Here is a 26,113-nt window from a genome sequence, read left to right as displayed (position 1 = left end):
TGCTATCAAATATAAATAAAAGCTACTCATATGACTGAAGGACATAAAATGATCTTGAATCCTGAAATACCCACTGAGTCTTGGATCAGAGGAACACTCTAATGGGTATCACAGGGCCCCGAAGAGTTTGATAATGAAATGGAATTGATTTATACAACATCGTGCTGCCTGGGGATAGCAAGAAGATACGAGAAGGGAGCCTCTTTTCCCCAAGGGCTGATATCGAAACTGAGGAACTGCTGGATTCTATTGTCACTTGGACAGTGCCCTATAAATAACTCCAGTGTCAACATAGCTGCTTGGTTTGTGGGTGGCAGTTCCACGGTAAATGTACAACATCCTGTTTGGAAGGCTACTGCTCTGATCAAAGAAAATAAAAACAGATCAGCTCAATGGGCTGAATTACATGCTGTTTCTCCAGGAGTGACAGATGAATTGACCAGTAGTAAAAGCACCTTTGGGTTTTTATGCAGTCATGGGCAGTGGCCAATGGCCTGGCCATCTGATCAGGCATGAGGGCAATGGAAACCTGGCCTATTAAAGGGATGCTCATGGAGGATGTGGCTCTGGAATTCCTGTGGGAATTTGAGGGGTGCCTTAGAGTAGGACATGTTGATGCCCAGCTGAAGAACCCCCTGCCAGGTTCGGTAGGTGATTGGAACTACCAGGTAGATCTTTTGGTGTGCTCACTTGAGGTGGTCACTTGGGCCCATGATATATATGAGTGGACATGGGGGGCTGCAACAATGTAAAGATGGTTTGAATCTATACATAGTTCCTTTTTTTTGACAGAGACAGAGAGAGGGACAGATATGGACAGACAGACAGGAAGGGAGAGAGATGAGAAGCATCAGTTCTTCATTGAGGCACCTTAGTTGTTTATTGATTGCTTTTTCATATGCGCTTTGACTGGGGGGCTCCAGCAGAGCAAGTGACCCCTTGCTCAAGCCAGCGACCTTGGGCTCAAGCCAGTGACCTTTGGATTCAAGCCAGTGACCTTGGGCTTCAAGCCAGCGACCCCACGCTCAAGCTTGTGATCCCTTGCTCGTTAGATGAGCCCACGCTCAAACTGGTGACCTCGGGGCTTATGAACCTGGGTCCTCTGCATCCCAGTCCGATGCTCTATCCACTGTGCTATCACCTGGTCAGGTTATACATAGTCGTCTTGTACCCTATAAGGCACAGAAATGCCAACAAGAGACAGACTGCAGATGGCTCTGGGGAAGATCCCCCAGCTAATTGGCCAGGGCTTGGGCCTGTATCTTTTGACTTAAGTGATTTGCTGCAAGGGATCTAAGTTCAAAGATCAGAGTGTGAATTGTGATATTGTGATTTATGAGATACTGGTCTTCATCCATAGTTCCTGACTTCACAGCTCCCTAAACTCTTGCAGTTTCCTAAGTGTGTCTTGTTAGCTTAATGAGGTGATTTGAAAGCACCCAAGGATGGGGGCTGGTTGCCAGTGGAGCCAAAGATGTGACTAGAGGATTGGACTTTGTGTCCCACCCCCACACGTGATGAGGGGAGTCTGGAGGTTGAATTCATCACCAATTCCCAATGATGTTACTTAATAACTCTAATGAAGCCTCCATGAAAACCCAGAAGGGCAGCATGCCGATCCTTTTTTGGAGAGCCTCCAGGCTGGTGAACACATGGGAATGGAGGGAACGTGACACACCTGGAAAGGGCATGGAGGAGCCCTGCCGGTCCCAGTTCCTTGCCCAGTATCTCTTCTATCTGGCTGTTCCTGACTCATTTGCTTTTTTTTTTTTTTTTTTTTTTTTTTAAATTTTTATTTATTTATTTATTTTTTTACAGAGACAGAGAGTGAGTCAGAGAGAGGGATAGACAGGGACAGACAGGCAGGAACGGAGAGAGATAAGCATCAATCATTAGTTTTTCATTGCGCGTTGCAACACCTTAGTTGTTCATTGATTGCTTTCTCATATGTGCCTTGACCGCGGGCCTTCAGCAGACCGAGTAACCCCTTGCTAGAGCCAGCGACCTTGGGTTCAAGCTGGTGGGCTTTTTCTCAAACCAGATGAGCCCGCACTCAAGCTGGCAACCTCGGGGTCTTGAACCCGGGTCCTCTGCATCCCAGTCCGACGCTCTATCCACTGCGCCACCACCTGGTCAGGCTCATTTGCTTTTATTATAAACCTGGAATATAGTAAGTAACATGTTCCTCTGAGTTCTGTGAGCCTGTTTAGCAAGTGAGCCGAATCTGAGGTGCAGGTCATGGGAAGCAGATTGGTAGCCAGCTCTGGTCAGAAGAACCTGGGCTTGGTGCTAACCGCGGAAGCATGTTGGGCGGTGGGGGCAGTCTTGTAGGCCTGAGTCCTTAACCTGTGGAATCTGATGTTGTCTTCAGGTAATATCAGAACTTAGCTGAATTCTTGGACATGCTGCTGGCACCTGAGAATTGCTTGTTGGCAGCAGAAATCCATGTTGGAATTGGGTCCACTAACCCCAATTCAAACCTGCAAAAAGGATCAAGAATCACTTATAATCCTGGAAAGCCAAAAGCTAGAAGTTCCTTCCTTAAATTTTTATTTTATTTTTTCAATTTATTGATTGTCTGGCCAGATGGCTCAGTTGGTTGGAGCTTTGTTCCAAAGCACAGAGGTTGCTAGTTCTATCCCCAGTCGGGGCACATGCAGTAACAGCTCAATGTTTCTCTCTCCCTCTCTCTCTCCCTCCCTCTCTGGAATCAATAAAATAAACATTTTAAAAAAATTATTGATTGATTTTAGAGAGAGAGAGAGAGAGAGAGAGAGAGACAGAAACATCAATCTGTTTCTGTATGTGCCCTGACTGGAGATGAAACCCACAACCTTTGTATATCAGGACAATGCTCTAACTCAGTGGTCCCCAACCCCTGGGCCACGGACCAGTACTGGTTCGTGGGCCATTTGGTACCGGTCCACAGAGAAAGAATAAATAACTTACATTATTTTCATTTTATTTATATTTAAGTCTGAATGATGTTTTATTTTTTAAAAATGACCAGATTCCCTCTGTTACATCCGTCTAAGACTCACCCTTGACGCTTGTCTTAGTCACGTGATACATTTATCCATCCCACCCTAAAGGCCGATCTGTGAAAATATTTTTTGACATTAAACCAGTCCATGGCCCAAAAAAGGTTGGGGACCACTGCTCTAACTAACCGAGCTATCTGGCCAGGGCTATTTTCTTTTCTTTTGGGGGGAGAGGCAGGAAGAGAGAGGTAGTATTGAGCTGCTTCTGTATATGCCCTGATCGGGGAATTGAACCGGGAACCTCTGTGCTCTGGGACCATGCTCCAACCAACCAAGCTATCCTGCTAGGGCTTGCTTGTTTATTTATTTATTTAATTTTGTTTTAGAGACAGAGAAAGGGGCAGGGGAAGAAAAGGAGAGGGGAGGGGCAAGGGAAGCACTCGTTCCACTAAACCCTACATTTCATTGGTTGCTTTCCATGTGTGCCCTGACCAGGATCAAACCTGCAACCGTGTTGTTTCAGGACAATGCTCTTAACGCATTGAGCTAACTGGCCAGGGCGTGTTTGTTTGTTTTTTTTAATTAAAAAAATTTTTTATTATTGATTTTAGCGAGAGAGGAAGAGAGAGAGAGAAGGACATAAGTCTGTTCCTGTATGTGCCCTGATCGGGAATTGAACCGGCAACCTCTGCACTTTTAGATGATGCTCCAACCAATCAAGCTATCCTGCTAGGGCTGGGCCCTATATATTAATATATACATATGTGTGTGTGTGTGTGTATATATATATATATATATATAATATTTTATTGTTGGTCTAGTCCAACCATTTACTCTTAACCACTTTATTTTTTTTAAAAGTTTATTGATTTTTTTTAGAGATAGAGGGAAAGAGAAAGAGACCGAAGAGACAGATCTCTTCCTATATGTGTCCTGACTAGGGATCAAACTGGCAGTCTCTGCATTTTAGGACAATGCTCTAACCAACCAAGTTATCCAGCCAGGGCAGAAGTTCCTCCAATTTCTTTTTCTTTTTTCTTTTTTTAATGAGAGAGACAGAGAGAGGAACAGAGAGGGACAGATAGGAAGTGAGAGAGATGAGAAGCATCAATTCATTGCGACACCTTAGCTGTTCATTGATTGCTCTCTCATACGTGCCTTGACTTGGGGGCTCCAGCAGAGAGAGTGACCCCTTGCTCAGCTCAAGCCAGCGACCTTGGCTCAAGCCGGATGAGCTTGATCATATCTATGATCCCATGCTGAAGCCAGTGACCCGTGCTCAAGCCGGATGAGCCTGCACTGAGTGGTGGGATTCACCCTGTTGCACCAGTTTGGCAGAACTGATATCTAATTTTTTGCTGAGTTTGGCGAACCGGTTGTTAAAATGGCACTTGTAATCAGGGTTCTCTCCAAGGTGGGCACCTGGGCAGCCGCCCAATGTGGAAATCACAAATTTACATTCCTTACTCATTTTTTTTTTCATTTTTCTGAAGCTGGAAACGGGGAGGCAGTCAGACAGACTCCTGCATGCGCCTGACCGGGATCCACCCGGCATGCCCACCAGGGGGCGATGCTCTGCCCATCTGGGGCGTTGCTCTGTTGCATCCAGAGCCATCCTAGTGCCTGAGGCAAAGGCTACAGAGCCATCCTCAGCGCCCAGCCATCTTTGCTCCAGTGGAGCCTTGGCTGTGGGAGGGGAAGAGAGAGACAGAGAAGAAGGAGAGGGGGAGGGGTGGAAAAGCAGACGGGCGCTTCTCCTGTGTGCCCTGGCTGGGAATCGAACCCGGGACTCCTGCATGCCAGGCTGACGCTCTACCACTGAGCCAACCGGCCAGGGCTCCTTACTCATTTTTTTTTAACCAACTTTATTGAGGGATATATTTTTTTAAATTTTTATTTATTTATTCATTTTAGAGAGGAGAGAGAGTTAGAATGAGAGAGAGAGAGAGAGAGAGAGACTCCTTACTCATTTTTTTTTTTTTTTTTTTTTTTTTTTTTTTTTTTAGAGAGGAGAGAGAGAGAGCAAGGAGAGAGAGAAGGGGGGAGGAGCTGGAAGCATCAACTCCCATATGTGCCTTGACCAGGCAAGCCCAGGGTTTCGAACCGGCAACCTCAGCATTTCCAGGTCGACGCTTTATCCACTGCGCCACCACAGGTCTCCTTACTCATTTTTAACGTTTACCTGCTCAACAGCGTATCCTAAGTGCCCATAGTCATGTTCATTCTGTCCCTAGGTAAAAATAAATTTGACAGAACTATGCTTGTAATATTCATTTACTTCATTGTGCCTTTGATGAAATACTACATTTTAATTTCCTCATGATTGTTACTTCAATAAACAAACATATAACATAAAGAGAAAAAAGTGCCAAACAACCAGGGGGTGACAAGCTGTCATTGGAAATATCTTAAATAACAGGGTTTTTGTTTTTTTTACAGAGACAGAGAGAGAGAGAGAGAGAGAGAGAGACAGGGACAGACAGACAGGAACAGAGAGATGAGAAGCATCAATCATTGGTTTTTCGTTGCGTGTTGCGACACCTTAGCTGTTCATTGATCGCTCTCTCATATGTGCCTTGACCGCGGGCCTTCAGCAGACCGAGTAACCCCTTGCTCAAGCCAGTGACCTTGAGTCCAAGCTGGCGAGCTTTTTTTTTTTTTTTGTCAGGGGAGGGCGCGAACACAGTCCCCCACTACCACAAATTATGCAGTCGAGTTTCCCACATTTGGGGAAATCGCAGGGGTCAGCACATCCGGAGTGCAGTGGATAAGCCTCGCCTTGGAAAAACCACCTTCATGATCATAGTATCTCCTCTGCCATGTAAGTATCAAGCTGGTGAGCTTTTGCTCAAACCAGATGAGTCCACGCTCAAGCTGGTGACCTCGGAGTCTCGAACCTAGGTCCTCTGCATCCCAGTCTGATGCTCTATGTACTGCGCCACCGCCTGGTCAGGCTAAATAACAGTTTTATTGTTTTTTGTCAGGTATTATTTAATATTTTTTCATTACTATTTTAGAACTCTTATAATCTCATTTTGTGTACCTCTTTTATTGTTCTTATTTAAGTATATGCATGAAATAATAAACTACCTTTTGGTATATCATTTTTTAAAATATTTAACACAGTCATTAGGGCAGAAAACCAGTTGTTAAATTACATAAATCCCGCCACTGCCTGCGCTCAAGCCAGTGAGCTCAGGGTTTTGAACCTGGGTCCCAGGTCAACGCTCTACCCACTGCACCACCACTTACCTGGTCAGGCAGACCCTGCCCATTATTAGAAGAAGGCTGTTAAGCCTAGATAGGCACAGAGGGCTAGGGGGACTATTCAAACTGCTATTTAAGCATGATCCTGCAGGATGAGTAATTTGCCAGGTTGAGAAGAAAGGCAAGGACATTCTGGGCACAGAAGCATAGAGGTAGGCACAACCATGGGTTGTTGGGTAAGGCAAACAAATGGAGACTGGCCTGAGAAATGGTCTTCGATGGACTATGACCAGAGAGAAGGTTGGCAGTTGCCAAGGCCTTATTCTGCCCAGGACAGGGCAGGGATATGAGGAGGGACTGACCTTTTTATTCTACAAGCCTTGGAGAACCACTAGCCACTTAGGGAGAGCTTGATGTGGAGACACTTGTGGGTTTCAAGTATCTGTTCAGCTGCAGCTGGGAAATGGGTTTGTGGGAGAGAAGCTAGGGGTGACAGAGGAGAGGAAAAGGTGTGCGAACAGATTTGAGAGCTGCGTTACGTAAAGACGAGACAGCCCCTTGGGAGAAGATACACAGAAGGGTCCTAAATGGTGCAGACCCCCCCCCTCCCCCCCACTCAGCTCTGTTTTACCCAACCAGAGGCTAACCTCCCTGTTTTTGCTCTGCTGGTGCTTCACCTACAAGAGCTCTGGCTAAGGGACATCTCTTTGCCCCTGTACCCCCATCCCTGTGCCCTGGCAGTTACTCTCCCTCAAGATGTAATTCGAGGGGAGGCAGTGCACCCTCAGGAGAGCATTAAGATGAGTCCTAGCTAAAGGCCTACTCAGCTAGGTGCGTCCAGTAACCTGACGCAGAAGCCTGGGCTCCTCTTCTTCCTGCATCTCTCTCCTCCTGCCCTTGGGATCCGGGAGGGTGAGCAGGGGCGGGGCCACCGACCATTATAGTTGGACCCACAGGCAAGGGACCCACTCCTGGCTTATAGCCTCTTGTGCTCATGCTCCCAGACGTCCCAATTACACCGCGCGCCCAGATCCAGCTAATCCAACTTCTGGGCCGCCCTATTTGGCAGACATAGACGTGAACACCTGGCGGAGGGCACGGGAATGTGGGGCTCTGAGCGTGGGTACTCTCCGAGCAAGCCGCAGCTTGAATCACTTGCTTCTGCCGCTGCGGGCAAGCCCCTGGTATAAGGTATAAGCATGTGGCGAGACCCAGGCTACCCCACGGTGGGCGGCGCCGCTCGCCTACCTATAGTGCCGCACGATGCGTTCCACTGCCGGGCCCCTAGCCTGGAACACCCTAGGCCTGCGTGCGTACTCCCGAGGGCATCTGCGGGAGACACACCGTACCCACCGCTGCCTCCGGTCAAGCTCTCCTGCCTCCCGCCGTAGTCCAGGAACTACGGGAGGCGCCACACCGCAACTCTCGCGAAGGGCTCCTCGTCACTGCGCCCCGGAGCTCGCGCCTGGATCCAAGCAGCAGCTAGAGTCTAGCTTCTAGACGCCGGTTCCTCGACCACGGCGGAGCCGTCCAGGTATGTGGGGAGAAAGAAGAAGAGGTCCAGGACGGCAGCAGGATCGGGAGCTCGGGAGGTTTCAGCCCCGAGTGCAGGTCCGCGAGCCCACTTCTGACCTTTTCATCTCCCATTACGCGCGGAAAAAGGGCTTTCTTGGAGCAGGCTGTACCTTTCCAGCCCCGGGTGGTGGGGTGGGAGTCGTGGAGGGCGCACGGCCCTCTCCCTACGGTCCTGCTTTGTTTTTTCTAGAGCCTTCGGAGAGTCTGCTGTTAAGCCGTGGTCTGCTCAGCGAACGCCTTTGCGGGCCCTCGCCTAGCTTCAGGGCCCTTCTGAGTTAGGGCCATCCTGAGCTCAGCCCCTGCTCTCGGCGCTTCCGTGCCTGACTCAGGCATTCTAGCTTTTACCTCTAGGGCGCGTGCAGCTCTGGCCAGGCGTGCAGTTTGGTCAATAAAACATGCCTGGTTCCTGCGCCTCGCGTGTGACCCTTTTCCTTCGCGATGTGTACTCTGCCATCTAGCTTTGGGATGCAAACAGCTGTGCCCACGCCCTGGCAAATGTCAGGAGCCCACTTGTTGCCCCAGTAGAATCTAACCACCCTTCTTCCCGGAGCCCCAATCTATATGTCCAAAAAGGGCAGAAGGGGAAAGAGACAGTGGCAGAAACACTGCCCGCACCTGGATTCCCTTCTCCCTTCTCTGCCAGTGCTGTCTCTCCTGTTTCCGGAGTGGGGTCATCAGACTAGGTCCCCGGGGTCCCCCAGGAGGAGAGGGATCTCTCTCAGAGGAGGAGGAGGGGTAAATCAGACCCTGGGTTCTGTTATCATCCACCAAGGTGTAAAGGAAAGCAAGAGTTCATACCTCACCCACTGAGCCAGAGCTCCTGCCCCCGCCTCCTAGGGAGACCTACAGGGTGCCCCCTGACAATGCCACGGGGCCAGGCTGGAGAGATGGTCTTCCTGAAGGGAGTGGGACCTCCAGACCTGGCAGCCCACTCAACCTTTCCTTCATCTTCTAGCATTTCTTTTAAAATTTTAATTATTTATTTTATTTATTTAAAAAGTGTTTATTTTATTGATTTGAGAGTGAGAGAGGAACATCGATCTGTTCCTGTATGTGCGCAGACCCGAGATCACACTGCAACCTCTGCACTTCAGGAGGATGAAGCCAACCCGACAGGGCTTTGTTTTTTTATTTTAGAGACGAGGAAGGGAGAAGAGAGAAAGAGAAATGTTGATTTTTTCCACTTTATGTATGCACTCATTGGTTGATTCTTGTATGTGCCCTGACCCAGGGATCGGCCTCACAACCTTGGCATAGTGTGATGGTGCTCTAACCACTGAGAAACAAGGCCAGGGCTTTTCCCAGCATTCAGAAGAAACCTGGATCTCCTAGGAACCTCTCCCTTCCCTCAGCCGAAGACTGCTGGAGAGGACGTGGGAACCCCTGCCCCTTCTTCACAGCCATGCCCTCCTCCTAGGGAGGAAGAGTTCCCCTCCACCTGAGTCCCCTTGCCTCTTCAGGGGCCCTCCACCTTGTATTTCCAGCTGTTGGCTCCCACTCCACTCCCCATGTAATGTAAGGGGTGCCAGTTTGAATATCAAAGACCTCCCTCCACCTGGGCCCCCTTCCAGCTCCTCCCTCACAAGTATCTGGGCCCCTCCAACTCCTGATTCCTCTTATTTTCTTTTTTCTTTCTTTTTTTATGATTTAATTTTTTGATTTTTAGAAAGGAGGAGGGGGAGGAGTGGGAAGCATCAACTCGTAATAGTAGCTTCCCACATGTGCCTTGACCAGGCAAACCCAGGGTTTCAAACCAGCAACCTCAGCATTTCAGGTTGACTGCTTTTACCTACTGTGTCACCGCAGGTCAAGCTCAACTCTTTTCAGTGTGGGCTCTGACTCCCACAACCGTCCTGGACCTCAAAGTGACTAGGCACTGTGCTATGATGCTGTTTGCCTTTGGAGTCCTTCCTCGGCCACGTGGCAAGGTCTCCCCTTGGGGCATCCAGGAAGGACTGGAGGAGGGGTGTTCTCATGTCTGTCTGCCTTAGGGATGTCCATGTGGAACTGGCCTCTAGAAGCCCTCATCTCTCCTCACTGGCAATTCCTTCTCATCTAAATGCATCCTCTGCGCGGGGTGCCCTAAAGTGAGTGCTCATTTTTACTCCACTCTCTCAATTCTTATTCTGAATTTATTTATCCTGATTCCACCCAGCTTTTTGCCCCAGGATCTGCACTGGAGGAAAGCGTGAACCCAAACCCCTCAGGTCCTCATTCTCCCCTACTGGGCCCACTCCTGTCCCTGCTATTCCTCAGTCTTGGCCTTTCAAACCACGTGTTTCCTCCTAGCTGGTTAGCTCAGTCAGTGAGAATGGGAATCTGATTGGTAGCCAGCTCTGGTCAGAAGAACCTGGGCTTGTTGCTAACCGCGGAAGTATGTTGGGCGGTGGGGGCAGTCTTGTAGGCCTGAGTCCTTAACCTGTGGAATCTGATGTTGTCTTCAGGTAATATCAGAACTTAGCTGAATTCTTGGACACGCTGCTGGCACCTGAGAATTGCTTGTTGGCAGCAGAAATCCATGTTGGAATTGGGTCCACTAACCCCAATTCAAACCTGCAAAAAGGATCAAGAATCACTTATAATCCTGGAAAGCCGAAAGCTAGAAGTTCCTTCCTTAAATTTTTATTTTATTTTTTCAATTTATTGATTGTCTGGCCAGATGGCTCAGTTGGTTGGAGCTTTGTTCCAAAGCGCAGAGGTTGCTGGTTCTATCCCCAGTCGGGGCACATGCAGTAACAGCTCAATGTTTCTCTCTCCCTCTCTCTCTCCCACCGCCTGACAGGCGGTGGCGCAGTGGATAGAGCGTTGGACTGGGATGCAGAGGACCCGGGTTCAAGACCCCGAGGTTGCCAGCTTGAGTGCGGGCTCATCTGGTTTGAGAAAAAGCCCACCAGCTTGAACCCAAGGTCGCTGGCTCTAGCAAGGGGTTACTCGGTCTGCTGAAGGCCCGCGGTCAAGGCACATATGAGAAAGCAATCAATGAACAACTAAGGTGTTGCAACGCGCATGAAAAACTAATGATTGATGCTTATCTCTCTCCGTTCCTGTCTGTCTGTCCCAAAACTCCAAGGTTGAGAGTTTGCTCCCCAATCAGGGCACATACAGGAAGTGACCAATGGATGCACAGCCAAGTGGAACAACAAATAAATGCTTCCTGCTCTATCTCTCCTTTCCTCTGTCTTTCTAAAATCAACCAATTTAAAAAAAACAACCCACCCCCTTGGCCCTGGCCAGTTTGCTCAGTGGTAGAGTGTCATCCAGCTGGTGTGCAGAAGTCCTCGGTTTGATTCCTGGTCAGGACACACAGGAGAGGCGACCATCTGCTTCTCCACCCCTCTTCCTCCCCCTTTTTTCTCTCTCTTCCTCTCCAGCAGCCATAACTCAATGGATTCCAGCGTGTTTTCCCTGGGGGGTGAGGATGGCTCCCTGGAGCCACTGCCTCAGAAGCTAAAAATAGCTTGGTTGTGAGCATCAGCCCCAGATGGGCAGCGCATAGGCCCCAGACAGGGGCTGCTGGGTGGATCCCGGTCAGGGTGCATGCGGGAGTCTATCTCCTCTCCTCTCACTTGAACCAAAACAAAACAAAACAAAACAAATCCATGAGTTTCCTAACCTTGTCACAACCAGTACATACTAAAAGGGCTCCCCGCCATTGGTGGGATGAAATCTATCTCTGGGTCTGGGCCACAGGACTGGACCTGTCCCCCACTCTCATTGCTCCCTCCCCTCCCCACACAGCCTGAAGACACTTTGAGCAGGTTCCAGAACAGCCCCATGGTCCACCCTGAAGGACTCCTGGGCTCCAGCCTAGCTTAAATGCCCCTCCTTGGGCCTGCCCCAACCCTGGGCCTTCCCTTCCCTTCGCCATCCCTGTTTCCGTGGGTCTCAGAGATGTTTCCCTGGTGCTCACCAGCGCTTAACACCAAGTGAACAGCAAATATTTGGTCACAAGTGCTGGAACCCTTGGAGAAAGGCCAAATTTCATGTTGCTTTAGGTACCCCAGTCCGGAGGTTGGGGCTAGGTACAGGGTGAGGGAACATAGCCAGTTAGGGGCTCGGCTGAGGCTCGACTTCTCTGCCTACTACCCACATGGCACCCCTATATCTCTATATTGCCATCACCCCTAAGGCGCCCACCTCGCTCCAATCCTCACCCGGCAGGACTTCTTTATTTTTTAGTTTTTTAAATTTATTTATTTATTTTAGAGAGGAGAGGGAGAGACAGAGAGAGAGAAGGAGGGAGGAGCTGGAAGCATCAACTCCCATATCGGCAGGACTTCTGAGTCGGAGCCAGAGGGGTGGGGTCTGGGGCAGCCCTTGGAGCAGTGCAGTCCCATACGGAGCCAGCAGGTGGCAGCGCGCGGCTGCACGTCTAGGCTACAGCCCCGTTCCGCGCCGCGGGCGGTGGGAGGGACCGGGGGTGGGTGGGTGGGTCGTGGGCGGGACCAGAGCAGGGTGGGCGGGACACGGCCGCCCGAAGTCCTCAGTGGGTCTCCGGCGCCTCTCTGATACTCACGGTTCTGTCCTCTCGGATTCGGAAGAGAGGCCTGGTGTCGTCTGAGGGGGAGCCCTTAACCTGGGCTCCTGGTTATCCCGCGGGGCCATTAATGCCCATTAGCGAGGGAGGCGGCTCGGGCTGAGCAAGCTGTGGACCATTTCCCAGGTAGTAGAATAAAGGCTCCACCCCGCAGACAGGCACGAACCCATCTTCAGACTGTGACCAGGCCTCTGCCCACTGCCACACCCCAAGTCACCGCCCAGGCCCCGCCCATCGTTGGGGTGTTGCTGCAGGGAGCTGGGCTCAAACCACAGAGGAAAGCCCCCTCATCCAAAGTGGTCCCTTCGACTCCCCGGGGGAAGGAAGCACTGAAAGGTCTCCTCGCATCGCAAGGCCCGCGTAGCTAAGCAGCCAGCAGGAGTGGGTGAGGGCGTGGGCGGCGGAGGGTACCGTCCAGACTACCTACAGCCTGACTTCCTTACCGTCTGTTGCCAGCCTCACCGTCTATCTCCCCTCCCTACTTCTTCCCCTGCAACCTCAAACGGCTCACAGCCCCCGGACACTTTTCCGTGCACACTTCTACTCTGTCTTTGCCTCTTTCTGCGCCTCTCACTTTCATCACAGTGCCCGAAACTCGAAGCTGGAGAAAGCGCCAGGGATAGTTTGCCCAGGAAAGCTGCTGGTCACCCTTACTCTCAGGGCTGTTACTGTAGGCCCTCCACACTGACCCTGCTCCCTCTCACTTAATCCTGTTCATCCTTAGGAATTTTTACCTGCAGTTTTTCCCTGGGTCTTGATTTATTTGTGATTGTTACCCACTTCCTTTGTTACCCACCCCCTTTGTTACTGTTACCTTCCCTGGTGTTTTCCGGCTTTGGGGCCCCTTTGTTATTCTGGGATAAAGAAACGTTTGTGCCGGACCCCTGGCTGTGACCACATGCCCCATTGACCCTCCCTCCAGCTGTGTTGTTTCCATCATCCTTGACTCACAGACCAAGTATTTTGCTATAGAAGGTAAAAGGGCTCAAGAATGATCAGGAGCTACTGTCCTAGGGAGTGAGGAGGAGGTCTCCAAGCTTTCTTTTTTAATATTTTGCCATATTGTTTATTTACTGACCAATTTAAAAAATTTTTTAATATATTGATTGAGAGTGAGAAAGGGAGAGAGAGAGACATAGAAACATCAATCTGTTTCTATATGTGCCCTGACCAGGGAGGGAATCAGAAACCTCTGTGCATCAGGACAACGCTCTAACTAACTAAGCTACCCAGCCAGGGTTCCAAGCTTTCTGACCCAGGGGACCCAGGGCCTCTACCTTGTTTAGTGGTCTCCCATTCAGCCACCTCCCTCAACTCTGGTGTGGCTCCAAAGCTACAGACTGGAAGGTCTTGGGTGATCCTAACTGCTCCGAGGTAACCCCCTGAAGTGGTATGTGATGGACCTCGCAGCCCTTACCCATCCTCACAGCCTCCTGGTGCAGCAGCATTAGGTTGAGTGCAGGGAAGCCAGTCACCAGGCAGCCTCTGGACGGCACACTGATGGAGGTGGCCAGCCAGATGGGAGCCTACAGCAGCACCAGCCAGGAACTTAAAGGTGGGGGTGGGGGAGTATCAGTGCAGCTTTGGCCTAAGTGGCTTTTAGGGGCGGCAGCTGGGGTGTGGAAACCCAAGGGGCTTTGGCCCAGGAGGCTGCCCAGAGGCGGGCCCTCTGCTTGGGTGGGGGCTGGGAGCCCAGGCTGAGGGCACTGGAGAGAGAAGAAATAGCAAGATTAGGCCTGAGCAGAGCCTGCTCCTGCCTTCATGGGGAACTGTCTGGGTTGGCTGTGCCTGACTCCGGAGAACCAGGTATGTGTTGGAGAGGAGTACACTGAGAGGGACGATGGAGGGAGGGTAGGGCTGGGGGCAGAGGTGGGAGATAAACGGGTTCCTGCTCGTGTAAACAGCTCCTAGGAGTGCTGACCACAGGCCAGAGCTCAGAGGCCAAAGTCGTCAGCACATTTCATCCCAGGTCAGGACAGGTGGGGTGAGTAGCAAAAACCAAGACCACCTCATCACAACCAGACAAGCCTATTTCCTTACCCCGCTTTTCAATGACCAATAATGAAAGGCCCTGGCACCGGGAGGGAATGATAGGGGGAATGTTTAATGGACACACACAGCACAGGCAGGGGCAAACACTCCTGGGGTGGGCCAGGGAGTCACTCAGCCACTGGCCTCCCATAGATAGGGAGGGGCTGCTGTCATGTCACTTTCAAATTCCACTTTTTGTCTCCTGGACCATCCTGGGACTCTGCTGAGCCAGAGCAGCTGTGGGTGCTGGAGGGATCCATATATATGGACAGTGGTGCTGGTGGTGCTTCCCAAGGTGGATGGGCAGAACTGTGGCCCTTGTTGTTACCCTCTGTCCATGTGGGGCTCCTTTTGCCCTAGGACCCTTTCTCCATCACTCTCCCACCTAAAGAGGCTATCTCGGTGCAGTGCCCTGCATGCAGTAGGTGCTCAATAAATGTGGCTGGACTAGGAGGCAAAGGCGCTAATGTCAAGGAGACTGCCCAGAGTGGCGGTGAGACAGAGAGGGTCCCTATGATTGGGGACCCCTGATCCTGCAGCCTTCCCCTGGGCTCCTCCGGCTGGCAGGGTGCCGAGACAGGGGCGAAGCCAGGAAAGCTTGAACCCAAGGCGGGGGCGGAGGGGGCGGGGAAGGGGCGGTGCGGGGGCGGTGTCGCAGCCGGAGCTCCAGCCCAAGCCTGAGGCGACGGGAGCCGAGCGGGAGCCACGGAAGCCAGCCCGTGGCCGGCCGGTGAGTAGCCGGCGCCATGGCCACACCAGAGCCGCTGCGGCCGCGCCTGTGCTGCCTGGTGCGTGGCGAGCATGGTTACGGCTTCCACCTGCACGGCGAGAAGGGCCGTCGCGGGCAGTTCATCCGGCGCGTGGAGCCCGGCTCCCCGGCCGAGGCGGCCGAGCTGCGCGCTGGAGACCGCCTGGTCGAAGTCAACGGCGTCAACGTGGAGGGCGAAACGCACCACCAGGTGGGTGCCTGCGCCCCGCCCCGGCTCGCCGGGCCCCTCCCCGGGAGCGCGTTCGCGGAGGCTCCAACGACCACCCGACCCGGCGCTGCTGGCGCCCAGGCCTTGGCTACCTGCTCCTAGCCAGGAGGGGGTCGCACCAGGGCCTGCGTGCCCCCCGCCGCCCGGACGTGGGGGACGTAGTCACGGAGGCTGCAGCTGCGGGCCTCCTTCCTAGCTCCCGCCCCCGCCCCCAAGCCCGGTCCTGTATCGCGGGGCGGGAAATCCTGGCAGGGAGGGGCCCGCACTGCGGCTCCTTAGCTCCTCTCTGGATCTTTTGGATCTTTCTGACCTCAATGTGTGCCAAGTATGGAGATGTGGGGCACCTTGGGGAGTCTCCATGCAAGGGAGTGATGTGGGTGCTTTCCTGTGTGTGTACACAACTGGGTATGTCTGAGTGTGCAGACCCCTCTGGAGGTCACCCATGTGCGTGCGCACACGTAACTGGCTGTGTACCTTGGGGGGTGGTGTCATAGTAAGGGCACATCTGTGTGCATGCCTACATCCGTGAGTGTGTGTCGCCTAAGCTGTGTGTACATGTATTTTCAAGTCTTCACCTTAGGTGTGTATGTGTGTGGACAGATCTGCACACCTGGACATGTGTATGTGAACTGCAATGTGTTGGATGTGTGTGTGAGAGCTGGACTGTGTGTATGAAAAGATACAGGGCTGTATGCCTGGATGTTGGGTGAGCTGCACTGTGTGTGTGTCTAGGTCTGTGTGTTGACCCGCCTGGCCATGTGTAGTTGTCAGTGTGTATTGGTAGCTGGTGTTCTCGTGGGTGTCCTGGCTGATGTTGCCTGGTTCCCAGCAGAAACCACTGCTAGTGGCAGCACATTCCTCTCCTTGGAGGCCGCTTGGCCACGCAGGGGTCAGGGGTTGCAGTCCCTGCTTCCTGCAGCTGGAGATGAAGGCCAGCGGAGGGCGGGGTCTCCTTTCTACAAGTTCTGACCCCTGGGGGTGTCTATCTCTCACTGGCCAGTGACTCACTTGGCTTGGGTTCGGCCACTCTGTTCAGGTTCCTCTGTGTCCCCTCAGCACCTGTGCGTCCATGACCCGTCTGGGTGCCCAGCCCTGGGACCTAGAGATTAATATATTGGTCCTTGGCTGTGTTTAAGCCCTTGTCTGTCTGTCTGCTGTCCTGCCCCACCCAGAATGTCAACCTGATAAGGCTGTTTACTGAAGGAAGGTGGGCATTAGAACCAGAGGGCTTGGTTTGACAGGCTACAAGGAGGGGTTGGCAAAGGTGACATCTGGCCACTGTTTAATAGGCACTGTCACCCTTGCCTCTGCTTGTCCTAAGCTTCTGGATGCTGGTCTAGTAACTTCACACATAGGAGCCATGGGACCCTCCCACTGCCCCAGGAGGGAGGATGTACAGTTACAGCTCCGATCTTACAGATGAGAAAACTGATGTTTGGGGATGCTGAGTGACACCTTTGGGTACTACATTCTAGTAGTAGTAGGGTGTTGGGGTCCTGCTGCACAGGGAGAGCGGAGGGACAGAAAGAGGGCCAGGAAAACATGGTTCTGGTTCAGACCCTTCTCTCTCTGTTGACTTTGCCAAGCAGCTGATGGGGGTCCCCCATCTGCCCTCCCCAGGGCTTAGGGTAGGGGTGGTGATGTTACCCTTCCTACCCCAATGCCCAGTGGGCATATGCTCTTTCTCCTGAAGTCACACACTGGCATGCATGCCCATGGTCACCCACATGCTGTAGATATTTCACAGGCACCTGCGTAGACACACAGATGGTCACATGGCATACTTGTCCCAAGGTGGACCTGCTTCTCCCGGCCTCCACCAAATTCTGCTTACAGTATCATGTGTGGTACTTAAGTAGGTGCCTTGCCACAGGAACCCAGGGCTTCCCCGCTCTGCAGGTCCAGCAGGAATGGGTCATGGTCTGGAGCAAACGGAAGGCCATGAGACAGCTGTTTAGACTCTGATGCTCCACCACTGAGGACAGAAATGGGCATAGATACACCCAGAGAGATGCCTCTCTCTCTTTCAAACCTAGACTGAGAAACAGACCCAGAAACAGATAGGTGCCTGACTACACAGCTTCCCATCCCTTTCCTGGAGAAGACCCTGGTCTGAAGCAAGGCCCTGGGACCACATTGCAACCTTTGCAGCCTGAGCCCTAGTGTCAGGACTCCCAGGAGAGGAGGGAGGGAGCTGCTGGAGCCTGGGGGTGGGGGGTGGAGCTGTCAGGCCTCTTGGTCCAGCCACCCACCCCTAATAGGCCAGCCGCCTGCCCACGAGCCCCGCCAGCTTTGGGTGGTGCCACTGTCCATGTGCTGCCCAGAGAACTGGTTGCTGACCCACTACCACCTGCCTGTCCCAGGTGGTGCAGAGGATCAAGGCTGTGGAAGGGCAGACCCGGCTGCTGGTAGTCGACAAGGAGACGGACGAGGAGCTGCGCCGGCGGCAGTTGACCTGCACCGAGGAGATGGCCCAGCGAGGGCTTCCACCCGCTCATGACCCCTGGGAGCCAAAGGCGGTCTGGACACATGCAGGCAGCCTTGGCTCCAAGGATGGCCAGAAGGTATGGCAGATTCTGGGACCACACTGGCTTCTCCCAGAACCATCTTGGTCTCTTGATGGCAGTCTCTGTTTCTGGTCACCTCCAGAAGTACTGTCTCAGTCTGTTCTGCCTCTCAAAGCCCTTTGCCCCCCCCCCCCCATGGCTACCCTCTTGGCCACGCTCTTTCTGTCCTCAGATTGTTTTAAGATGGGTAGAATGAGGCCTGACCTGTGGTGGCGCAGTGGATAAAGCGTCGACCTGGAAATGCTGAGGTTGCCGGTTCAAAACCCTGGGCTTGCCTGGTCAAGGCACATATGGGAGTTGATGCTTCCAGCTCCTCCCCCCCTTCTCTCTCTCTCTCTGTCTGTCTCTCCCTCTCCTCTCTAAAATAAATAAATAAAAATTAAAAAAAAAAAAAAAAAAAAGATGGGTAGAATGAGGACAGCTTGGCCCCCAGCTTTTCTCCAGGATGCTTGGAGCCACCTGCTCTAGGGAGGGGCCGTTCTGACAAGGCCTCCTCACTGGCCTAGGGCTGAGGAACCCAACCCAGGGAGGGGCTGCTGGAATGTCCTGGGACTGAGTATGCCCAGCTCTGTGCCTGTGCCTGTCCTGTGCCTGTGTCTGGTGTCTCTCTGTAGCTCTGTCCCTGTGTCTGTCTCTAGGAGCCTGCTTGTTCTGTGAAGGCCTTGGGGGATTGGTGGCCCTCTGTGGGCAGCGTGTGGTTGGGGACAGCCTAGGAGACTCAGCTGAGTCCTCATCTGGTGGTCTATAGGATTGGGGAAATCCCCTCTTCTTGCTGCCCTGCTCCCCTGCCTCCCACCAGGCCAGAAGAGCTGGGACAGAATTTGGGGACGGTGTGGGGTGCTGTTCCTTCACTTTCTAGGTATCTGGGCTTGGGGGTTGTCCCTGGGTAATCAAGGATAGAGTACTTCTAGGGGCCGGGGGTTGTCTCAGGGCCATGTTGCCTGGCCTTGTTGGCATTTGCCCTGGGGCTACCAAAGGCTGGAATAGGGGGGTGTTAGCATCAGATTTGTGATTTCAGGGGGATCCTGAGGTGGTGCGCTGGCAGGGCCCCTCCCAGCCCTAAGGGTTGAAGCCTCCTTCCTTCCTGGGCAACTCACCCGTCTCCAAGAACCCCTCCCCTAGGCGTTTGTCCATTGATTTAGACACAGATGGCTGAGTTCACCTTCCTGTGGAAAAACTCGCCCTCAAGCCTTATCTTCAGGATGGGGTGGCCCACCTTGTCCTTGGGTGGAGCCTCTTCCCCCCCTGCTATTTCAGGCTCTGGGGCCGCAGGAAGCCCTGGGAGGGGGCTTCCTCTGGGTGTGTATTTTTAGAGGAACAGAGTGAGTCTTGACCGGCAGGTTCCTTTGTGGTTGGGCTGGCCTGGAGACAGGGACCCCAGAAGGTCAGGGGAGGCCTAGGGAACAGAGACCCCCAGTTTTGTTGGCTGAGCTCAGAGCATCAAAAGGAGGAGCTGGGCCCAGGGGGCGATGCTCACAGGCAGGGCTGAGTTCTAAGAGGATAGGAGAAAGCGGGTGGGATGAAGGGCCCACCTCTGGTGCCCCTGGGAGGTAAGGGCTGAGGTGGAGTCAGGGCCCTGCGGGTCACTTATGTCCTCTCAGCCTCAGTTACCTCCCGTCTTGGGGCTGGGAGGGGAGCGGTGGGGCAGGGGAGGACACTCTTGTGGCCGGCTCCTCCTTTTGGGGGCTGTCTGGGCCTTGTCAGTGGTGACTCAGCCCCAGGCCAGACAGGGCTAGGGGTGGCCGCATCTGCAGTGCAGCTGATTCTGATAGTGATGAAGGGGACAGCCTCCAAACAGAGCCAGGACAACTCGCTAGCGGTGCCAGCTGGGGGCACTGGTGGACCCAGGGCCCTTCTTTTTCTCACAAGCAGCCTGTGCCCCATTCTCTAGTTGTGGAGGCCCTTGGGGGCTGAAAGTGAGTGAGGTAACAAAGTCCTGTAGGAGGCGACTGCTTGGCATAGGACCCTGTCTTACAAGAGGGCTTCTGGGGCTCCTTGCTCCTGCCTCCACCCTGTGAACCACAGTAGGACTGTCTTCTATTCTGGGGCCAGGGTTCCTCCCTTATCTCCCTGTCTCCCCAACCCTGAGTCCTGGGAGCAGGGCAGGGCTGTCCAGCAACTTCCTTCCCTTCTTGGACGGAAATCTAACCAGTGGGGGGGGGGGGCGCCGGCTGGAGCGTGAGTAAGGGAGGGGGCTCAGTCACCACCCTGTTCCCCAGAGTGACTCAGCCCTGTACCCCACCTGTCCCCGGGGATCCTGGGCCTCAGTGGGATGTGGATAAATGGGGTGGCAGCCTGGGCCAGTCAGGGAGCTCAGGCCACTCCAGCTGGATGCTCACCGCCTGCCACTCTGTCCACCTCCATGGCCCACTCCTGGAATTCCACACCACCCGCCCTGGTCCCAGGAACTCCTCCACGGAGCCCATCCCTGGGGTTTGTGCAGGTTAGGTGGAGTGGGTCAGGGTGGGCAGTGAGGAGGACCCCAGCAGCCTGTTTAGCCTGTGTGCCCCAAGGTCAGGAGAGGGGACCCTGGTGTGAGCAAGCTGGACCCTGAACAACAATGGGGCCTTTCTCTGCCAGGGCTGAGTCACCATCTGGGGGGGCACAGCCTGGCCCTGGGGTATCTCCATATGCCAGCCTCTTTGTCTGGCTACAGGCACAGCTCAGAGGCTAGGGCTTGTCCAGTTCTGGGGCGGCCCTGCTGGGAGCCGTGGGAGCCGTGGGAGCCTAAGGGCCTGGCTGGGAGATGGCAGGAAGTGCTCTGAGCCAGGGCAGGGAGTGAGGAATGTGAGCAATGCACTGGCCCTGCACCCCCTCCGGACCACTGTTGCCTGCTCTCTGCCGGGGCCTCCCTGCTGGGTCACTGCATTGCAGCCCCTCAGCTTGAGGGTCTGGTGCCTGGTTTGGTGCCCGGTGGACCCCGGTTTCTCATAAGGAGTGGGATTTAGGCTAGACATTAGGAGAAACCTCGTCGCTTGTGTGATGAGGGGCCGCTGTTCTGGCTTGAGGCAGGGATGGCCAGTGTGGTCCTGCGCCCCGATGTGACTTCAGCTTGACCTTATGGCTCTGGATGTCCCCCCAAATCGATGCTCGCCCAAATCCTTTCCCCTTTTGGGACCTTGACAGACCCCTCCCTGAAGGTTACTGTGGAGGGCGTGGGAAGAGGCCACTGGGCCCTTCTTTCATAAGCACGGCCTATCTCGTGTGTCCGTGTAGCGTGTTTGTGAGATCTGCTTGGCTGTCTGGTCTCTTTGTTGTATTGCTTCTTCACTATTGTATTTTCTATGTGAACAACTGTGAACCTACTTCTGCCCCGCTGTCTGGTTTGTTGAATATGGATGTGCCTCTGCTACCTGGGCCCATGTCCACATTCCAGGTGTGGTCAGGTCACACTTCCAGGTTCAGTGCGTGGCCCTGGCTCTGCTGTCACACAGCCTTTGGGACATCGTGTTCTGACAGCCTGTATCAGAGAGGCGCCTCAGGGGAGGTGTAGGCCCTCCTCAGAGTTGCACGCTTGTACCTCTGGGTGTGTCTGGGAGAAGACATGAGTCTGTATAGTGGGGCTTTGGAGAATTTGGGGTCTTGCAGCCCCCCCTGTGCAAACCACGTTGCTCAGCCCAGCCCCCAGGGAACTGAAGAGCAGCAATTCTGTCCCTGGAGTTCTTGGGGTTCTGGGACCAGATGGTAGCCTGCAGTGGGAATTCCCAGGGGGTTGTGGGTAGGCTTCCGGGGTGTCAGGGAAGGGGTCTTGGAGGCGGGATATAGGCTGGACAGGAAGAGGGTGTTCTGACTGGTAGGAAGGCCCTGACCCTGGAGCAAGGCACCCACCCTGTGAGGAAAGAGTCTTGTTGGTCCCACGGCTAGGTGGCCACCAGCTGGCAGACCAGAGCATTCACAGTCAGATTTGGGGTTTTGAACTGGGTTTTAAGCTTGGAGAGTAGAGTGGTTCAGAGGGTGACCTGGGCTGTGGGGGTGGGGGGCAGGTGCCCAAAGCCTGGAGACCTTCCCTGAGCGCTGAAGGGCCTTCCCTTCAGTGCCACCCCCAGCCTGGCCCAGGGTCCCTCCACCACCTGTAAGGGAGGGGCCTGGTGAGCACTCTCACCCCTAACACTCTCACCTGCACGGGCACTCTAGCCTTGAGCGTCCTGGGAAACCTGAGCTGCTGCCTGCCTGCTCACTCTGGCCACCGCCATGTTTAATTGAGCACCAGTAGCCGCTGGGCACTCAGCGCTGTGGTCACTGCCCCAGGCCCCGGCTGGGTGGGGACCCTGGGGCCTGGCCCCTGCCCACGCGGCTCCCTGGCCCAGAGCCCTACTGCAGGATGCCAGAGGTAAAGCGAGACAGGGCCCTGGGATGTGGATGGGGGACCCTCAGGGAACCTTCAGCAGGGAGGGCAGGAAGGCAGGCAGGCCCCTCCCTCGGTCCTCTCACTGGACTCCTGCCGCAGCCCTAGCAGCCCCAGCCTGGCATCCCTGTCTCTGGCCCCGGTGGGGGTAGGGGTGGGGGTGTGAGTGGGGGTGGCTCCAGCTTGCTCTGGAATGTGAAAGCAAACACAGGAGGACTGCCACCATCCCTATGGGAGAGAAAACAAAACTGCCCAAGCCTAGGATTCTGCAAGCCCTACACTCATGGAGAGGGGGGAGAGGGGGCCACTGGCAGGCTGGACCCACAAAGACAGCCAGCTGGGACAGCGAGATGAGTGGCAGCTGGTCTCACCTGGCCTCTTTTAGAACCCTGGCTTGTGCTCAGCACTGTCCTTCCGAGATCAGACGAGATCGGGCGCGTTCAGGGTGGTATGGCCGTAGACTCAGCACTGTCCTTGAGCCTGTTGATTCTTGCAATATCTCTAAGGCCCCTAGCCCCATCAGAAGTCATTTTAGGTTTTGGGAACAAAGGCTGCCCAAGATGTCACAGCTGGAGCTCAGTCACAAGCAGCCTGATGGCGCCCTTGAGGTGTGGGTGCACAGTGTTTGTCTGCCACTGGGCAGGTGCTGATGCCCAGTGTAGGGCTGTGGCTCCCTCCTGCCCACCAGCATTGCTGTGCTGCATGCTGGGGGTCAGAGGCCTCAGGGTAATGTCAGTGGCCTCGGGGATGGGAGATTAGAGCTGGAACTTGACCCCTAACCCCATGTGCCTGCAGGATGTCAATGGGCCTCCGAGAGAGCTTCGCCCTAGGCTCTGCCACCTACGAAAGGGCCCCCAGGGCTACGGGTTCAACCTGCACAGTGACAAGTCCCGGCCAGGACAGTACATTCGCTCAGTGGACCCAGGCTCACCCGCTGCCCACTCTGGCCTCCGAGCCCAGGATCGACTCATTGAGGTACCCTTTGCTGAGGCTTTGGGGTGTCAGGTACCCCGTGTGCGTCTATACCTGTGTCCTCCGTGTGCATGTCTGTGCCTGCATCCTCCATTTGTGTCTGGGCCTCAGGGCCTTCCTGGGAGGAGGGGACTTTCTGGGAATTTGAGCTGGCATTCCTCTTGCTGCCGTGGTTGGTGACAGCATTGATGAATATTTGATGCCACATCTAGCCAAGCAGCTTCGGGGGGCTTGTGGGGACCTGCCCTCAGGCAGTGCTGTCCCCGTGCTGCTGGTGGCAGGTGAATGGGCAGAATGTGGAGGGACTGCGCCATGCAGAGGTGGTCGCCAGTATCAAGGCACGGGAGGATGAGGCCCGGCTACTGGTGGTGGACCCTGAAACAGATGAGCACTTCAAGAGGCTGCGGGTCACACCCACTGAAGAGCATGTAGAAGGTGGGCTGCCGTCCTGGGGGCCTGGGAACAAGGAGGCCTGGGTTGGGGTGGAGCGTGGGAGCTGGGCAGCCATTGACACACTGTCCCCACAGGTCCACTGCCATCACCAGTCACCAATGGGACCAGCCCTGCCCAGGTGAGAGGGTGGGTGGAAGTGGACAGGGTGGGTCCAGGAAATCTCAGGGGGTGCCCTCTGGGAGTCCCCAGGCCTACTAGAACTCCATCTCTGTCCTTGTATATTTGAGGTTGCAACACTCAATCTGGCTCCAACACTCCCAGCTTTAATGTCCCCTGTGGATCCTGTCCTGGGTCAGCCACACCCCAGCCCCACACAGCAAGCCAACACCTCTGGCCCCAGGGCTGCTGCCCTTGCTGTTCCCTCTGACTGCCTGTGCCTGGTTACCTGGAGTCTCAGTCTCAAGAATCTGTCCTCGGCTTTGTCTCAGGCGGCACTCATGTGGGTGATTCATATATCAAAACAATGCCCCGCGCTATTGTGAGTCGGACAGGGTCAGGCCACCTGCCTGTTCACTGTTCAGTGTCCAGCGTCCTGCCTACACTGGGCCTGGAGTGTAGTAGAGGCTCAGTACCCACTGCCAAATGGAGGTGTAAATGCAGCTCTGGGCTGGTGTGTACGCATGTGTGTGTATATGTGTGTACACCAGTGACTCCTGGGCAGGGCCCCTGAAGCTACGCCTTGCCCTTGGTTTCCCAGCTCAATGGTGGCTCAGCGTGTTCGTCCCGAAGCGATCTGCCTGGCTTAGACAAGGATGATGAGGTAGCAAATGTCCACTCACATCTTCTGCTGTGCTTACACTCTGGGGAGGGCCAGAAAGACCTTTGGGGTGGTTGTGGAGCTTTCAACCTGGGCAGTGGGGTCACTGCCTCCAAGAAGCCCTCCTGGACCTGCTGCCTCAGCCCCACCAGGTGGCCTCTGGTGTGAGCTCCCTGGGAAGGGTCATCAGTCTGGGGGCTTGGGTCTAGGGCTCACTCTGGCCACCTGCCCACCTCCAGGACGGCAGCATCTGGAAGCACGACCCTTTTCAGGAGAGTGGCCTCCACCTGAGCCCTACGGCGGCTGAGGCCAAGGAGAAGGCGCGAGCCACCCGGGTCAACAAGCGGGCACCGCAGATGGACTGGAACCGGAAGCGTGAGATCTTCAGCAATTTCTGAGCCCCTCCCTATCCATTTGCTGGACCCAGGCCTCCTCCCTGCGTGGACTTTGGGTCTTGCCCCTTGGGCCCAGACCAGAGCTCCCCAAACCTCAGTGGACTGGAGGAGGCGCATCCTCACTCCAGAAGCCGTGGTGGTCCCATCCACCACCCCGGAATCAGCTGACATCCCAGTGGGTCCCCGTCCTCATCCCCCCACGGGTGCTGGGGGAATGCGGCAGCCAGACTGGGGAGAGCAAGCTCCCAGTACGAGAGACAGGGAGGGAGGGAGAGGCAGCAGTGACCCTAGGGGCTGGGCCCTCGCTGCTCTGCCTGGGCCTGCTCACTTGAAGGAATTTGTGGTTTTGCTTTTTTTCCAAAAGGAGCTACAGCTCCACACATGTTTCCACTTAATACCAGAGCACCCGCCCCCGCCAGGACATTCTCTCTAAATAATTGCAATAAAACAAACCTTTCTCTACCAACACCCCCCCCCCCCCCCCCCCCCCGCAGCAGCCATCCCTGGTGGGAGTCCCAGAGACTTCCTGGGACAGAGGAGGGGGTGGGCAGGCTGTTTGAGGGGACTTCTGGTGAGGTGGGGAAGGCCAGCTGTGGCTGTAGGAGCTTCCCCTCGGCTCCATCTCTGCCTTCTGTAGCGTGGGGGTTCACTAGGCCAAGCCCCCTATTGTCCCTACAACTCCAGAGGGCCTGGGCTCTCCGAGGGGCCCGAGGATGGAGGCCCCTGCCCCTGAGGACAGCCTCTGGACAGGCCCCTTGTTCCTGTGCCACAGCCCCCGTGCTTGGGGAATGGGGCTGTGCGGGAGCCTACCCCAGGCTTTGGGCTCAGCGCCTGCTTGAAGTCCCCCAGTAGACCCCACAGCCTCTGCCCTGAAACCCACCGACACCGCTGTCTGCCCTGTAAGCCATAGCGCCTCTGCGCCCTTGGAATAAATGGGCCTTCCTGAGACCCTTGGCCGCTTCTGTCCTTCCTGTCTCAGGTGTGGGGGAGGGATGGTGGTCCAGGCAAGAAGGCAGCAACCTGGCAACCCCCTTCCCCCAAGTCGCAACTGCTGTAAACCAGGTCTCATTCTTCAACTTGGTTTTCCTGAACCCCTCTATCTCGAAGCCAAGCCCCAACTCCTCTCGGCTCCAGCTCCCTCTGCCCTCTCTCCCTCTTACTGGCCCACTTGGGACCTCTCCCTTTAGAACCCTGCCCTCCTCTTCCCCTGTGGCACACTCTGAGGCCCTTGCCCACTTCCTCTGCCTGGTGAGGCCCAGCTCCTTTGTCGGCACCTTCCCTGTGAAGCTTTCTGGGCCAATACCCCATGGGCACCC

General features: G+C 54.6%; 1 protein-coding gene and 1 non-coding gene across 3 annotated transcripts; one reads left to right on the top strand and one right to left on the bottom strand.

Annotated features, from left to right (window-relative positions):
- Positions 1-5,646: 5,646 nt before the first annotated feature.
- LOC136404503 (U1 spliceosomal RNA) lies at positions 5,647-5,810 on the bottom strand. The gene has a single exon (XR_010751271.1). It is a non-coding gene; the product is annotated as a U1 spliceosomal RNA (small nuclear RNA).
- Positions 5,811-14,996: 9,186 nt separating this feature from the next.
- On the top strand, positions 14,997-25,750 carry NHERF2 (NHERF family PDZ scaffold protein 2). Of its 2 annotated transcripts, XM_066382891.1 has the most exons (7): positions 14,997-15,290; positions 17,672-17,872; positions 23,016-23,195; positions 23,474-23,627; positions 23,720-23,763; positions 24,343-24,405; positions 24,642-25,750. In XM_066382891.1, the coding sequence occupies exons 1-7, from the start codon at positions 15,078-15,080 to the stop codon at positions 24,798-24,800; spliced, it is 1,014 nt and encodes a 337-aa protein (XP_066238988.1). In that variant the 5' UTR covers positions 14,997-15,077; the 3' UTR covers positions 24,801-25,750. The 2 variants fall into 2 exon arrangements, with proteins under 2 accessions (XP_066238988.1, XP_066238989.1); XM_066382892.1 differs by lacking the exon at positions 24,343-24,405.
- The last annotated feature ends 363 nt before the right edge of the window (positions 25,751-26,113 follow it).

The sequence above is a fragment of the Saccopteryx leptura genome, chromosome 4, assembly GCF_036850995.1.
Source record: "Saccopteryx leptura isolate mSacLep1 chromosome 4, mSacLep1_pri_phased_curated, whole genome shotgun sequence".
Lineage (NCBI taxonomy): Eukaryota > Metazoa > Chordata > Mammalia > Chiroptera > Emballonuridae > Saccopteryx > Saccopteryx leptura.
This window is presented reverse-complemented; position numbering and strand designations above follow the sequence as displayed.

Coding starts and splice junctions, on each gene's coding strand:
- NHERF2 (XM_066382891.1), top strand. CDS start 15,078: ATGGCCACACCAGAGCCGCTGCGGCCGCGCCTGTGCTGCCTGGTGCGT. Junction 23,628..23,719: donor CACTGAAGAGCATGTAGAAG/GTGGGCTGCCGT, acceptor CTGTCCCCACAG/GTCCACTGCCATCACCAGTC. Junction 24,406..24,641: donor GCTTAGACAAGGATGATGAG/GTAGCAAATGTC, acceptor GCCCACCTCCAG/GACGGCAGCATCTGGAAGCA.